This window comes from Echeneis naucrates, chromosome 22 (assembly GCF_900963305.1).
Source record: "Echeneis naucrates chromosome 22, fEcheNa1.1, whole genome shotgun sequence".
Taxonomy (NCBI): Eukaryota; Metazoa; Chordata; class Actinopteri; order Carangiformes; family Echeneidae; genus Echeneis; species Echeneis naucrates.
In genome coordinates, this window is record NC_042532.1 from 2,991,527 (window position 1) to 3,009,010 (window position 17,484).

A 17,484-nucleotide genomic window follows, 5' to 3' on the forward strand; every position below is an offset into this window, starting at 1 on the left:
CTTTAATCCATGCCCGCAGCATGTGCCACCACCTGTATAAATATTCGGCGTTTTGGGTTAGCCTGTCACGCTAACGCTAGTTTAGAGGTGAACGCCGGCCGTTAGCACCGCCAGGTTTGCGGTAACGTTTCCTGGGCAACAAGCTTATAGTAGGAAGAACAAATGTGCGCAGCTCGCTGCGGTACAGCAATGTACCGCGGAACGGCAGCCCCCACCGGCTAAAGGGAGCGTTATCCCCGTTTTAAGCTGGACCCGGGCCTGATATCATACGACTAAACTCAACAACGGTGCACGTTTGTTGTTCACGTAAAAGCACTCACAGCTTTGTGTTCATCAGTTGAGACGAGCCGCCGGCGTCAGCGCTGTCCCACCGTGCAGAGGATAGTAAAGTTAGGGCAGTCAGGAAGTGGAGCCGAGGCCGCCGCGGGGCTGGAGTTAGCGCTCAGCCTGCCACGCTGCCTTCAAGGACACCTCGTAAACGACTACATCTACGGCAAATAAAGGGGAAAAGTCAGCTGCGTTGATTGTTAAAATAAATAAATAAATAATAATGATTAGAAGGGTACAAAGCGTATGGAAAAATTAAGTAAGATAAAAATGAATTGATAAAACATATAAAAAATAAATCTGTGAGAATAAAATTCTAAAGTTTATCAATGTAAATTAACCCTCTTAATTAAAAGTGTAGAGTGTTTAGATTATATTTAAAACTCAAAGAAAAAGGACAGTGTTATTTACTTTTCGAATAGATGGAATACAATAACAAATGTCAGTTTCTGATGATTTTATATATTTTTATTTCAGTTATTCACATGTTTCAACTAATGTAAAGGTTTTTTGTTTGGATTTTTTTTTTTTTTTTTTTGATGATTCTGGACAAAATTGTTTACGTATACTTCTCAAAAGTAAAGCAAGATTACGTGTGAAAGAAAAAAGATCGGATGAATAGACTGTGGATATGTATTTCCAGTGCTTGTCATATAACACTGTAGCTCTTGTCTGAAAAGGGTAAAAGTGAAGTTTAAGTTATTTGTGAACATATTTATTTATGTTGATATGATGTTTTCAACTAACACAACACAAGGAAGAAGGTTTCCAAAATGAACATTAATACAAGAGATTTCTTATTCATATCAGACTACAAAGAACAACTTTTCTTTCATTTAGTTTAGTTTCTGTCTTGATCACAGTACAGGCCATACTCTACGATTCAAAGTGCGTTCTAGTGTTTCTAACTGCACCTGAACTCATCGTTAGAGCAGACTAAACCGGGAGAGGGACAAATTCAGAGCAGCTGCTCACTCACAGTCTCTTATTCAGTGATTCAAATTGCAGGGCGTGTCCTGCAGAGCTTTTCCTATTGGTAGACAGAAGAAACTCTTTCTGCCCAGTTTCCATTCAAGTTCTGAGAACTTATCCTGGTATGTGTCACTTCAATGTACAGTGAACAAACATGAAAAAAAAAAAAAAAATTAAACCCGTCTGGAAAACATATGTTTGCATGCCAGCAGTTGCAGCCATCTATAAATATATTAAATTAACTCAATGTACTATAATGTTACATTAGTTATGTGAAATATGGACTTACCTGTTTAATTTGGTATTTTTATGGGATTTACTTACAAAATAAAAAGGTGGAACAAAGGAATATTTTTCGGTAAAGAAATTCATATTAAATTGATTTGGACTCATCTTGCTACCAACATGGAAAATAAGCTAGTCTAACCTTGCTGGCAGCATGACAAAGCTTGGTTCACTTTGAGTCTGGCATCACAACAGAGAAATTGAAATAATTTGTTATAATTAAAAGAGATGAAATCCAAATTACAAGAACAGATCTCCCTTTGTTTTTGGCTCTCTGGGTGTCAGTGCTGTACAAAATGAAATAAGAGAAGAATACAAACAAAATTAGCATAATGTGAACACACAAAGACAGTGTAGTGTTGGTGAAATTAAGAATAACTTTTTTTACCAAGAGGTCAAATAGTTTCTACATGATAGGCTGTGCTCTTTTTTCTACATCAGGCTCCCTCTTGCTTGTTATGCAGTTGTACAGTATTGTTCCTGATGCAGTACAGGATACCATGAGGCCACTATATTGGGAGTAATAATTATTATTATACATTAAAGGTAGAGTGTGAATATGACCAAGGATCTAGGTCATTTTCACTATCATTTTCACTATATTCACATAACATCATGAATCATCGGATTCTCTGCATGATTCATGATGTCCTATGTTGCTTAGCTAGTGAACATTGGTTGCACACTATTGTCTATATTATGGTTCCACTAGCTACAAATTAATCATTCACATTATCCAGACAGCCACAAAAATCAGAAAATAGCTGAAAACAGAGTAGTGAGTGATTCTAGGCACATCCTCTCAGGTTACGAAGCAGCAGGCAGAGCAGATGAAGCTGCAGTAACTTTGTGATTCTGCAAGTCTCTGACCTCTGCCAGAGGACAAACACTACATCTTCATCTGTTGCCTCCTTTGGTATTTTGATGATAAGTGCTGTCTAACACTTCGCCACTAAATGTCTAATGATTGTTCAACTTGACTGTGTGTTGTTACAGTTAGGTCATTCACATATATGCCCGTCAAATCATCAGTGTCTCCTCATGAACTGATTCTGCATTTGCATTGTTTCTTCATTTTTTCTCCAGTAGAGGATGTAAAAACGCATTAATTAGAAATGTGTGAAATAATAAATATTTTAGAAGATTGATTGTAAAAACATAACATTTCAAAATTATTTTTTCAAAAGGATAGTTTGTGTAAAAAATAAAATTCAGAAATTTACTGTATGTTCTCTGTCAATTAAGAACACTGATGATGGTTATGTTATTTTAATATGAAATGCTATTAAAGAATAAACAGAAGTATGTAACATCAGGAAGGAATGAGCCAAGTCTATTGTAGCTATTGTTAGGTCACATCAATTCATATCAAATTGTGGTTGAACATCCCCTTTTTTTCATGTGAATAGTTGAACCAGGTTGCATCTTTAATGTCTCAGTGTTGAAAGCTGATTGGCTGAGGTTCATCATAAGCAGGTTTCTTTCAGGTGAATCTCAGGTGGTTGTGTTGGTATTATGACTGTTCCTGCAGATTTACAGAGTAAGCCCACCCACAAGCAGATCTGTTTCTGACCCATATGTGCCCAGGTGATACATATTCATGAGCACCTGTTTGGTACTTCAGCACCATGTTTGGAGCTCTCAACCGCTGTCAGGAATGCTGCTTTGTCTCTGCTGCATTGTAAGAAAACATCACACTCTGCCAGCCTTCTTTACAGGGCGGCTTGTGCTCATTTGGCTCTTCTTCTCATGTAAACCAATGCTCATGAGTGCACTCTTCATACGACTATTACATTTTTCATACATCATCTGTCTCAACCTCTGAGACTCCAATAACATTAAAACACAAAATGATCCAAGAACACATCAAGTGATTTTTCATTCCGCCTCAGTTACTAGCACACATCTGTAAAAAGAAGCAAAGCTGCATGAGCTTGTTGTGCTACAAGATAGCCATGGATCTAAAATCTCAGGACTACATGCCTAAGAGGGTTTTGAACATCTGCTCAAATAATGTAAAACAATCCTTGAGCTCTTTCACTTAATTATCTTCTTAGTTTATGATTTACTGTATTTCTGTTTGCTCTGACTACCTGGGTGTAATACCATGTATCATAATTGTTGTAATGTCACCAGTAATGTTTGCAGTGTCACATTTATAGCTGCATTTACTTATTAGCCTCACATTACTATCCAGGGTTCACCATCAGAAAACACAACAAGCTTGTGTAATAGAACTTAAAAGATTAACAAAGTGATTTATAGTGTTATTGATTTAGGACCTTCTATACAAATCATCCCTCCATCCAACCATCTCCATCCGCTTATCCGGATGGAGGGTTAGGGTTAGATCCTGAGCTATAAAAAAAACCAAAAAAAACATTGGCTTCTTAAATTTATTTAGCTGTTAGACATCTCATTAAGTAGAAATTGTGCCTCCAAATTGCTAAATTTCATTTGACAAACTGGAGCTGGAAGCCCCAAAGGTAATTTCACTGAGAGAAAAAGTCTATCAAAAGTTCAAATAGTGAAAATACACTTTTGCAGCAGAACAATGCTTTATTCAATATAGAAAAAAATTAGGCAAAAATACAACGGAGGGTGATCATCAGTAAAATCAGTGGTGAAGGTGTGTGTGCATGAGAGAAAACTGTGAGGTGCGTTGGTGCTTTACCTACCACCATCAGAGGATTCAGCCCAGGTATCTGCTGCAGGCTAAAAAGATGTAGGAAATCCGCTATGAAGACCAACCCAAAAACAAACTGCTGTAGCCCATAAACAGAGGACAGACCAAGGGAGTCACATTTCTGCTTTTATCTTATCACTCCTGAGATTTTTCTGGTACCTGAGCCCTTAACTTGGCCTCTTTGGATACAAAGAAGTTTAACTTCCTCCACCAGTTACAAAAGTAAGTTGAAGGATTGGTTTTCAAGCATTATGGGTCTGGACATTCAATGGTCACAGACAAAGGTCTTAAATAATAAAGTTTCATTATTGTCTGGCATTTGCTGTCATTCTTTTTATTAGTTTCTTTCCACTACTACATCATGTTGTTCCCAACAAGCTGAAAATCATATATTTGTTCAAGGCTGTTGAAACACACAGCAACATTAGATTTCACTTTGAACCCTACTGGTGGATCTGTTGAGGTCTAGAGTTCAGATCTGTTTCAGTCTTTTCCACCAACTTTCTACCAACAGAAAAATATCTGTTTAGCTGCTAAAAGTGCCATCAGGTTGTCCAACTGATCTCTGACAGTGGATGTTTGCTGTTTCCTGTTGGGCAGGTAACAAGTGTGCTGTGGGTTCAGCCTCTGAACTTTAAGACCAAAGATCTCAGCAGAACAGAAGGGAACTACAGACTTGTGAGAACTGTGGGGCTCATTGCTACGATTCTATATTCGACCCATTGTCAGCAGTAAATCCCTGATTAGTGCAGCTTTAAGTGCAGGCATCAGATCAGTCAAACCCTAATTGTCCCAGAGCATTGGGTCTGATGATGATTTGGAAAATGAAAAGAAAGATTTCCACGATGCTATTGGCAGCTTGGCAGCTTGGCAGCTTGGCTGCATGATGAGAAAACCTGAAAAAGCTAGATCTCAAATGCATTCTCCACATCAGCCTCGGTTTTTGGCGAGTGCTGAAACGGCTTTTTGCCAGCACGGTGCAGAATTTTTTTTCTTTTTTTCTTTTTTTTTTTTTGGAGGGGGGAGTATGTCCCTTTCACCCATTTAGTATCCTGATGTCAGGTCTGAAAGAATGAACCCACAAAACTGCAGACAAAGTGCCTGGATGTCAATAAATGAATTGTGTGCGCAGTTCATCATGATTATATTTAATATCACCCAGTAAATACATTGCAACATTCTTCAATGTCAACAGCAACTCATGGCGTGTGTTACAGTGATGGGCCTACAGTACATTCCAACCACAGCCTTCATGTTTTATGAAATGGAAACACCCTCCAAGATTGTACAGGTTTTAGAAATCTACATACTGTCACAGCATAAATGAGTAAAGCTTCTCTGCAGACATCAAATGACATCTGGCGTTGCCCAATTGCCCAATTCTCAGTAAAAGTATAATTTGATGACAGAATCAAATGGTTGTATTTGTCTAAATTAGACATAGTGCAACTTGGTTGATCTATAAATGACTACATTAATAAAGATTTTTTTTTAAAAACTCATATATACAGAGATATAATACATTCTTTAAAACAACCAGTATATTCCAAATGTCACCCTAATATGAGATTTGAAAACTGAAAACTTGAAAACGTAAACCTGAAAACTTAAATAATTTGTTTCCTAAGGGCCACAAAGAACTGTCTATGTCACGTCAGGTTTCAACATAAAATATTACAATTTATAGGTATAATTTTACAATCTTTACCACCATCTATATTTACTTCTTAACAACTTAAGGTGTGAAAAGCATATGAACAAACATTTTTCCAGTTTTTACCCTTATTTTCCATTGTTCACATAAAATGCAGCATGTGTATTTCAGTAAAGAAGCTTAAATGGTAGAAAGTTTTCAGACTGCTAAGCTGTTATGGTGGCTCTACACTGTCATATTTCACAGCAAGTTGAGGCCCAACCTCATCATGCTGAAGGTCAGTGGTGACAGAAAACTGATTGATTGTAATGTCTGGTCTAAAGGTCTGAAAACACTTTCTCCTGAAAGAAAATTAATTTCAAAAACCACCTCATCACTTCAGAAAACAGTACTGCCTTTTCTTCAAATCCATCCAATACTTAATTAATTGGTGCTGCATTATCAAAGAAAATTAAACAAATATTCTCTTGCTTCCTGAAATTCTGTTTGTTTTCCTCACTTTTTTCTGAAATCTGTTTTGCAGCTTTGGCCACCATGCAAGTCAGATTTGAGACTAACCTCTTCCACTGGCAGGACTAGGAAGGGCTTCTTTTTCATGTGGACAGTTTCAGTCAGGAATATTTCAAAAAAGGTAATACAGTAGGACTAATTAGTTTATAAAATATCAATTTATTGGTTAGTAAAGCTGTTAAGGGGCTTTAAGCTTTAAGGGGGGAGTAGGTGACTGCTAACAACTTCATTCTTATTGTCTTAGCTTGGCTGAAATTATGGGATGTTCACAATTTATCAAAACGTTCAACAACAGGTGGCCAAGGACAGAAAACCTCTGCAATGTGTTACAATTTTTAAGAAGCAATAAAAAATGTTCTCTGTGGGACATTTTCATTTTTAAATGTTCACATAGATCAATTCACTAAGGTGTAAATGATGCACACTCATAGCATTGTTGGTCTGGGGGAGCTGTATTCATTACTGCTCAGATCCACTGGGATATCTTCATCTTGAACCGCTTTATCTGTTTCCGGGTCGCAGGGTTGCTGGAGCCAATCCCAGCTCACACTGGGTGAGGGCAGGGTACACCCTGGACAGGTCGCCAGTCCATCACAAGGCCAACACACAGAGACAGACAGAGACCAACAACGGCTCACACTCACACTCAGACCTACAGACAATTAACTGACACCAATTAACCCCAATATGATGTTTCTCCACCGGGATAAACCAAGCCTATTTGTCATATATAAGCATTGTCACAATGTTCTAGTCACTCTTACGCTTATGTAAATGAAAATGGGTCATACTGTATGATACTGAATTGATGGATTTCATTCATCTATGGGCTTTACTGAGCTTTTGTCTACTAACTGGTATAAATCACTACAGTGACCTCAAGAGAAAAAGTGTCACCTAGATCAAATAAGTTAGAAGGGACAATTTACCTCTGAAATACTTTAAAGATCATGATTGACCATGGGTTTAAATATTCTTTTGGGCCTTTATCTCAAGAGCAACACTGAATGAGATTTATTCAAGAGGTTGTCTATTTAACCAAGATCACACCTTTGTCTTTGCATTTTTGTTACAGTTGATGATTTTTCTCCTCTGTAATTTCTGCTGTGTTGACTGTAGAAGAGTGTTTCCATCCATTTGTTCTTGCACATTTTCAGTTTCAGATGAAGATGATGTATCAATAACAAGGAGAACTGCCTGGAAATTTTATGCCTCAGTCAACCAACCATGCCGCAGGGAATATGCTGACAAGCTCCCTCTCCTCATCGTTGAGCTAAATCTAATGAGTTCATTGTTGAGCCAAGTAGATGTTAGGCACTAAATTTGAAGAAACAGCCTCAAGGTGTTACTAACATATGATGTTCACAAAAATAGGATTAACGGATGGACTGAAAACCTGCAAACATGCCCCAGGCCTTGGCTTTGTGACAGAGTCACTAATTCTGATGGGAACAAACTCAGCAGATGAATCACAACATATATTAAATATCAGCTCTGAATGGGGCCATGAGGTGGGGAGCACCAGCAACTGTTGAGCTTGACGTGAAAGTCATATAAGTCAGGAAACACTCAGCAGATTTGGAAAGCATACTAACTAGCCTGAGTAGCTCAGCATGTTGGTATTAGCATTTAGCAAAGTATTAAATAATAATAAACTGTAAAATAATATTTTGAGGTAACAAGCTTAAAAAACATAGTCAAATTGTATCATCATGACAAAATTAAATAGTCTACTGTTTATATACTAACGTTATGAATGATGGAGAAAGGGTTTAAAAAATTTCATAATCACAGCCAAAACAAATATATATAATACATATATATATATAATTCCAGAAACCTTTCTAACTCACTGCATGAACACAAGAAGAGAGTTTAACTTTTCCTTATCCATCAATGTTATGTGTCAAATACAAAAACTGTGGGAATCATCAGAGGAGCAGCAGTGATGAGGAGGAGAGATAACTTTTTAAAGCAATTGAAGTAGAGAGAAAGACCAAGAGAATAAGCATCAGTAATTAAAAACACCATTTCAATGATCACTGTCAATATTGTAGTTTACACCGTTACAGAACATTCAAATTGCTGCATGAGGAAAAAAAATCAAAAAGATGTGGTCCACTCAGTCCTATAGTCTCAATCCTAAACTGTTCAAGGCCTTAAATCTAATGATCTACCAGCACCAGACATACAGTACAACATGGCTTATGATTTTCCCAGACATATTCTGGGTGATGCCTCATTCTTACTCTCTGTAGTGAGCTCGCTTCTCTCAGTTCTGACTCAGGAGCAGCAGTCTTTCAGCAGTAAACAGACCAGTAGATAAGGTTGAAGAAGATATACGAACCGGGGAAGATCATCCGGGAGTACTTATCAATGGCGTGAGTGTTCTGGATAATGTTGAGCGCACGCAGGCTCTTCTTCTTCTTTGTGGTGGTGGACTCGCTGCTCACTGACAGGTGGACCACCATGTGTTCAGGTTTCTCTGGAACCTCGTGCATCTCTTCCTGTTCCTCCTCAGGGACCATGGGCTCCTCGGTGTAGCCAGCCAGACTGTTGGTGTCTGCCTCACTGTAGGTGCCATCCAACATGGTCATGGTTCGTGTCTGGGACATGCCACAGGTGCAGGGCAGAGACTGGAGGGGGGAAATAGAATTATCTCATTATTGTGTATGGGATTTTGAAGGAGGACACCAAAGTTCAGAGAAAATGCTGGGCTCAAATTTTGAAACTCATCAAAACTCGTCTCTTGGCCAGTAAGAACAAAGCCCTATTTATGGCACAAAACTGTTAATTTGCTGGTTAATCCAATATATTAAAGTAGGTGCAACATACAGGTACCAATATCCTATTTAGTGCAAATGTTATATGTCCCTTGACTTATCCCATTTATCTGTAACTGCACTGACCTGGGCTACATTAACCACCAGAAGTTTGACCTTTTGTATTGACTAAAACATTTGTCCATGACAAGGTATCTCAAACAACAATAACTGTGAAACCTGCTATGGAGGATGAATATATATGAATATATATTGGTATCTACCCTCTTTAAGTTTCCTTTCCTTGTGACATTCTCAAACCAAAGCTGCAGGCTATACTATGTTAATGTGCCAAGGTGAACCAGGGATTTATTTGGTTAATCTTTAAAAAAAAAAAAACAAAACTCAAATGTGAACAAAAACCTGAAACAGCCTGGTGCACCAGTTTTAATCACACTGCTTGGCCACATTTTGTACACGTGGTAGTACATGTCGTGAAAAGTCACCTGATGCTGAGGTAGGGCAGATTAGTGATGCTGCTTTAGTGCCATCAAGTGTCTGGGGCCAGGCCGTCACATTCACCTGCCCCCATGAAATCAATTAGGGCTGATTTGCCCTATGCATGAATCTGCCCTCTTGACATGTGGCCATACTAAGGCTCTCACAGTTAGACACACCAAGTACATATAATACGTGGTTCTGTGCAGTTCTGCCTTCATCCTCAAATAACAAAACTCCAGCAGTTGTCTGAGGAAGTTGAATCCAGGTCAACCAGACTTAATTAGAACTAAGCATTATAGCTATATTCAATTTCCTCAGAGAACTCTGACCTGGATGACTGAAAACCTACAGACTTTGTTTGTTCTGTATGTTAAGGCGGATAACAAATTTTTTTCCACATGAAAATATCCATCCATCTTCTACCACTTTTCCGTTCCTGGATCGCAGGGGATGCTGGAGCTAATCCATCACAGGGCCAACACACAGAGACAGACAGCGACAAACAACCACTAGCACTCACACTCAGACCTACAGACAATTTAGAGTCACCAATCAACCTAAACGTGCGTGCCTTTGGACGGCGGGAGGAAACTGGAGTACCCGGAGGAAACCCATGCATGCACAGGGAGAACATGCAAACTCAGAAAGAAACCAAACATACAATCTTCTTATTGTGGGGCAACAGTGCTAACCACTATGCTGCCGTGCTGCCCCATGAAAATATCCATATCCATAACCATTTTTACATGCTGATGTTTTTATTCCACAAAATTCATTTCTACCATCGCCATTTGGATCCAGACAGCGCAATGATACTGTGGCCCAGTTCGTTTCCAATGTGAGACAAGGGTAGCTATGCATCCTTTACTTCTCATGTTCGGAGCAGCCTATCTCTGTCAATCTCAGCTTTCTAAATCTCAATTTGTTGTTGGTTAAGCTGAGCTAATTACTGTGGGCGTGGGTATCGCCCAATCAGTCATTCTTTTTCTATCTTAGTTTCATTTCAGCTCACTTGATTTGACTTTGCATTGTCAGTCTGGCCAGGTCTGAACCTATTCCAGCCCAACTTTGGCTTTTATACACGTGGGGTTTGGTGGCCACAAGAACATATGAATGGCTATAAAAATGTCCATCTTTCATAAAAACACTACTTCTCTTTGCTTTTATGAACTCAGGGACATTAATTCACCACAGAATAGCTATTATCGATGTATAAAGCTTTTTTTTTTCAGCAGCTATTGAGTTTGCTATTCATTAATGATTCAAAACGTCTTGGACTGATTTTTCTGAGGATGTTTGATCAACTGAAATAAATAATAAACAGAGACAAAGGGTTTCAGAAGGAGTCAGTGTTCAGTAGATATGATGAGATTGTTTCAACCTTGAGGCACAAACAGACAGTGGATCAGTAAATGTGGGAACTTCAGCGGTGGTGCCCAGATAATCTGTCATTATTCTTTTTAAATTAACACATTAAACCTTTGGAGTTCAAAGCACTTCCTGCTGAACTCTTATTAGCACAGTCTCACAAAGGTAATATATGATGGTGACTTTACATCAGGAATTAAATGCTGCTGCCGCTCAGTCAGATGATAAATGCCACTTGACACTGACTGAGAGAATCACTACAGACAAGTAAAATAATCTACCATCATCTTATTTGTCTTGGGGCCTTTAGGTTACTCACCAGTCTAACAGCAACTAAATGTGCAAGTGTTATAGGGGATGGTGAGGGCACCACTGGTCAAACTGAACCTTACTCTCCAACCACAAATCAAGTTCCCACAGAGATGCTGATAACTGTTTCTAAGGTAACCAAAGACTCTCAGATGAAAATCATCGGACGAAACTGATGATACCCCACCTGTAGTTTTGCTCTGTCCATAGACAATGGTTCGGGCTGGAGCTTTTCCTTCCGGAGCAGAATTTATGAACTTAATCTGCTGGCAGGACCATGCCACTTTCCATATTTCTGACAACAGATTTTGTCGCGGCACCTACATTTAATTGGCGAGACAGAGAACTTTATGCCTCTGGTTGCATTTGTTTGATAAAAGCTCAGAGTGAGTCAGGTTCTCATTGTGCCTAAAACCAGAGGCTGGTCCTCGTTAGTGTCTCAGAATCTCACTTCCCTTCTCCTCAATTTTCACTGCGGAAAAAAAAGAAAGAAAAAAAAAATGAAGGAACTGGTTTAGACTCTACTGGAACTGGATATACTTGGATAGAGTTCTACAAGAAAGTCTTAAAACTCAGAAATTTTTTTTTTCATTTCCTCTTCCCTCTCCTGAAATCTTGGTTGCTAACCAAGACTGTAAATGAGACCTACAGGGCATGTCTGGGACATAAGCCATCATCTTGTTGGACATGAAAACTGATCTACTCTCCAGTCCACTTTTACAACCTGGCTGTGTTTCTACTCTTTTTATAGAGGAGGTCGGAGCAGATTCAAACTGCTGTTTGGTCATATTTAGTACAAGTACAGTAGCAATTTGTTTAAAAAAGGGGGAGGGGGGGTGGATAAAAATAATGACAGAGATAAATCCTTTGGCCTCCAGCAGGCTGCTCAAGATCTGGATGACTCTCAGAGTTACAGTCCTTTATTGTTTGTGCCAAATGATCCAGAAGCACAGATAACCCTCTTCATTGATGAGGTCACAAGACTATTTCTTTATTCAAATAATGATGCGGGGGAAAAAGGCACAACCCTATTCTCTACTTCAACCCTAAAATCAATAGGATTATTATTGATCAATAAGAAGAGAGGAAGAAAATCATTCCTGTCCCAACAATACAGAGTCAAACAAACTTTTTTAAACTTCAAAGAACAAGGCACAAAGGCATGGAGACTGAATATAAATCTTTCTGTTCCAAGTTAGACGGTGCAAACACATAAGAAGCCTAAGACCTGTAAAAACCCACAAAGAAGAGGCAAACACTTCTTTTTATGTTGCCTCAGGGCATGGTTGTGCACTAAGGGGAACTTCTTTAGACAGACGTTGCTAACTGTGTTTGAATGTAATAATATATTATTTCATGGATTTGCACACAAAACTAGCTGTAAATGCAATAGTATTTTTATTCCCATTGAGTTTTACTTATTTTGGACAGAGAGAGGACCTAAGTTTGAGCTACTGAAGGAGAGAGCAGGATCAGCATGTAAAGGAAATCCCACTTGACAGTGAACACAGTGACAGACAGCAATGACAGCGAGGAGGAGTGGAGTGGAGAAAAAAGTTTGAGCAGAGCAAACGAAAGAATAAAATAAAATAAAATAGGGTTTTAATGTCATAAAGTAGACAGCATAGCTGGAGTTGTTATTTATTGTTATTTTCATTAGCAATGAGTGCTTACTTTTTACATCTTTTTTATAGACACCCAAGATTGCAATGAAAATGAACAGGATGACGATGACAATCTGTTTGAAGATGACAGTAGTTCTTCATAAAACCCCGATCAGCCGACCTCCTCGAGCCGATTGTTCATGAGTCAAACCTGTACAGCATCCACTCAACCTTACTGTAAAACTGTACATGTCATTATTCGGTCTTCGTACCACTTCTGCATTCACAGAGTGACAGCAATGTCTCACAGCATGACTCACAGCATGACAGTGGTCAATACGTCGTTGCACCAGGTTGCCCCTATGCAACATAAAAAAGTTTTGGAGTGGGGGGATCTCAAATACAAAAATAGTTTTGGCAGCAAAATTTCCCAAAGCGAATCAGTAAATGATGTTGAACCATTTTATGCATGTGCCATCAATCCGCATGCAGTAGAGGGTATATGATAACACATAGGTGATGCTAAAGAACCCATATAACAAGATAACATGTAGGTCACGGTAACATACTAATATGTAGGAGATGATAACAGATAGGCATCGCTTACATGTAGGTGGTGCTAACAGCAGGGAGACCATATTTTGATTTCCAAAAAAGAGGACACTTGGCCCGGCCCGAGATAGCCTACTTAAATCATACTCGCAGTTTACCCAAAGATTCCCTATAATTTCAATATATTTAAAGTTTATATGTATGGATAGAATTTCTTGTGATATTACAAAATAATATCTCTCATATACATATATATATATATGTGTGTGTGTGTGTGTGTGTAAAATCTCTGGAATAAAATAATGATAGAAATAATGTCTGTGTTAGAAAAATCAACGTCTCACAAAGAACTCAGTCAACTTTGCTGAACTACTCTCACCTTGCACTGCCTTTTTATGTTTCTCTGTGTTCATATGAGCTGTGAGGTCCCGGCACCTGTACTGGACACAGACACATATGTACTAGCTTTGCACATGGTGCAAAAGCTGGTCATTAATTAATAAATACCCCCAGGACGCCCTGGACGAGACGTAAAAATTGGACATATCCGGGGAAAAGAGGAAGTTTGGTCAGCCTAGCTAACAGGCAGGCAATGCAAAAATGCAGGTTATTCAAAACATGGTTACATGTTGGTCATGCTAACATGTGGGTTCACACATCACGTCTAACTAGTTATTGTACAAGACAGAGAGACTCAGGACGACAGTAGGTAAACTTTGTCCCTAATCTCAGGATTAGTGACAGGCATAGCCAATCTGTGCTGTGAGGGTAATGATAAATGATGTCAGGGTTGTGGATTGATTTTGGCATAAAACAAACAACACTGATTGTGGGTTTCAAAAAGGAGAAAGACACTGCTCTCCTGTTTTCCATCCCTCATGACATGGATCTCACTCTCACTGGTTTCCATCCTCTGCTGCCACAGGTCATCCAACAATAAAATGAGACTCTATGGTCATAATGAGCAGTTGCACAGTTCATAGCAGGGAGCAGACAATGGGTTGACGAAATTGCGCTGAGAAATTGCAGTAGGACATTTGAACATTACAGACACAGTGTTGTCCATCTCACACACTGCTCTACTGCCACTTCATTGCTGGCTAGATTGAGACTTGCATACATACTAACTGCTGTATGTAACCATCCGTATAACCTAAGACATTACACATAGAATTAGAATCACAATTCGTCCCCGATTTCTCTAGTACACTGAAATGTTTATATGATTTATGTTTTGTTGTTTCATTGCTGTCTAACCATTCGTCCTCTGGTGATAAATTCATTTATTGATCCGTAGGTCAGTGTTCACTGGTTTATTTTAACACAAAATTTCATAAAGATTTTAAAGACCTTGGGACACAACACTATTGACATCATTATAGAAAGTTGGTGAGGCTAAAATGTTAACTTATTTTAACTACCAGCTGCATTGCCTCAGCAGACACCAACCAAATGTTCATCTGTTGTAGTCTAGTAGTTAGGGTGGATCTTAAATAGGGATGTGCTTTGAACACCACATTAAACATTCTCTTGTTTCACACGACGTCTGGACATGAAGTGTAACTGAAAAGTTACAGAATCGATTGGCCAGCATTTGGATGATCTCTGACACTGGTTTAAAACTCCATCCATCACTAGGTCCAGCTCCTTCGTGATTTAACTGCCAGTTATGCCTTGTTACTCACAGCAACAAACAGTAGAAACAAACCTGAGACCGCGCCCTCTCTCTCATTTTGCGCTCTCTGCGGTCCTGGACAGTGGACAGGTAGTTGACGGCTGCATACTCTAACACAGACAAGAAGACAAAGACGAAGCTGACCCACAGGTAAATGTCCACAGCCTTGATGTAGGACACCCGGGGCATGGACGCATTCACGCCAGTAATGATGGTGGACATTGTCAGCACTGTGGTGATGCCTGTACACAAAACACACAATATTGTAGTTGAGAATGTGTTTCCCAGTTTTTACTATCATATAAAGTGTAACACCGAATCAAGAAACTGAACAGCTGTAGGAGTGATAGCAATAACACAACCACTTATACAACATGATGCAATGTGGACCAATAGCCCAGCAATGTACCATCCTGTAAAACCTGCAGTCAGAGTCAGAGACTTGCAGGTGTAAAGAATATATCATACTACTCTGAATAAACAAATGCAATGATTTTTGGACATTGCATTATAATAATCCATGCAGAAATTACTGAAGTATTACTGGTTAAAAAAGGGCTAATTATAAATACTTAATATACACTACTGTAGTTAGATCTGTAATATTGATTCTGAATTAGTTTATTCTATTTAATTTGAATTGTCTGACTCTGAAACATCACTAATAATAGGTTATCAAATACATGTTGTGTAAGATTAAGTAAAGTATTGAGATGTAATGTAGTATTAAGGAAAGCAGTATATGAGTAAGGTGGCTAGTCCTAAATGTACATTCTGGAATTGATGAAGGAGTCCTCACATACAAAGTAAACCCTCCTAAAATTGTGTGAACACCAGCCAATGTATTCTTAACTACGGGTTAAAGCGATTATGGAAAAGATTATACGAGTCAGCACAAAACCATGGCATTGGCCTATCTGAGTCAAATATTTAAAATCTTTTTACAGGAACAAAAATTATGTGGACTTTATATGTAAAAATATCTAAACCCATTTTTGATATAAATTTGGCATGGATCAAGAAATAACTTAACAACTGATATGATGATACAGGTCAGGTTATACTAAAGTATTTGTTGACTTTCTTAAATAAATCAGATAAAAAAAAACACCAATGAAAATGCCATTTGTTAGTTCCTGAAGCTTTTCCATTTTATATGATTAATTATCCAATTCATCACATTTTCATCAGGTGAAAAGCATGAGCATGAGGTTCATTTTCATTTTCCAAGCTTCTGAAAGACTTTATGGATCCAAATCGAACAGCTACGCTTTCAGTCCGAACTCCTTTTCACACTGTGGTAAACAAACTGTTCTTATCAAATTGAACATTCATAAACTTTAAGCAATCAAGCTTATTCCAGAATATCACATTCTTCCTCTTCATAACAGGTGGCTGAAAACTCCTTAAAAATCAAGTAAGTGGATCATGAGTAAGGTTTAATTGCTGCTTGTATAGTCGGGATTGAATTTTAATGCTCATATTTAAGATGTTTACATATGTTTACGTACCAGCATATGTAGTTGCCACACCTACAGGCTTCTATGCTTCTATGCTAAGCTTCTATGACTTTTATGTATCTGTTCATGGTTTACCTGATGCCTTACAACACCAGCATCACCACATCCATACAAAGCCAGTATTACACAGTTGGTAAAATATTTTTTTTTTACCAAATGTTGTGAGATCAGTCCTTATTATCAAAGTTCAAGAGAAAAGTCGTATTGGATCATCTCTATATATGATGCACAAAAAGCATAAGACACACCACACAATAGTCTATTTGAAGCATAAAATCTCTGTCAGAGGGTCTTGTCGAAACATCCAACTCTATCATCTGAATGTAATAAGAGCCATAAGACGAGCTTTGAGAGGACCCAAGTGAGGGAAACCAGACGCCCGAATGACAAGTGCTGCCACAACCTCAACACAGAAAATAAATCAGAAGAAAAGTAGGAGTGGTGGAGTGCGGGAGGCTTGTGTAGTAACACTTGCATGTGTGTGTTACCAACTAGTGGAACCATGTCACAGCCAGCTTTCAATATTTCATACTGACAGATTTCCTCAGGCACAATCTCTTCAAAGAACATTTCAGATTTTATTTTATTTTATTTTAGTTTTTACCTAGGGAGACTCTGGCCGGTACAGCCCGCCGGTCGATCCAGAACGACACCCATGAAAGCATTACCATGAGTGTGGCTGGAAAGTATGTCTGCAGCAAGAAGAAGAAGATGTGACGGCGCAACGTGAAGTTGATGTAGAGACGATTGTACCAGCCT

At 38.6% G+C, this 17,484-nt stretch overlaps 2 protein-coding genes across 3 annotated transcripts in view; both read right to left on the minus strand.

Annotated features, from left to right (window-relative positions):
- Nucleotides 1-447, minus strand: part of syne3 (spectrin repeat containing, nuclear envelope family member 3) — a 37,963-nt gene extending 37,516 nt beyond the window's left edge. Inside the window, exon 1 of the mRNA XM_029493815.1 lies at nucleotides 321-447. The gene's annotated coding sequence lies outside the window, so the exon portion shown is untranslated. The remainder of the gene's footprint in view (nucleotides 1-320) is intronic.
- Nucleotides 448-8,734: 8,287 nt separating this feature from the next.
- The window catches only part of gabrr2a (gamma-aminobutyric acid type A receptor subunit rho2a), a 56,237-nt gene continuing 47,487 nt past the window's right edge, over nucleotides 8,735-17,484 (minus strand). For both annotated transcript variants that reach the window (XM_029493803.1, XM_029493802.1), the window contains exons 7-9: nucleotides 17,330-17,482; nucleotides 15,239-15,447; nucleotides 8,735-9,070 (exon numbers count right to left, since the gene is read on the minus strand). In XM_029493803.1, the coding sequence (XP_029349663.1) occupies nucleotides 8,735-9,070; nucleotides 15,239-15,447; nucleotides 17,330-17,482 (698 nt within the window). The remainder of the gene's footprint in view (nucleotides 9,071-15,238; nucleotides 15,448-17,329; nucleotides 17,483-17,484) is intronic.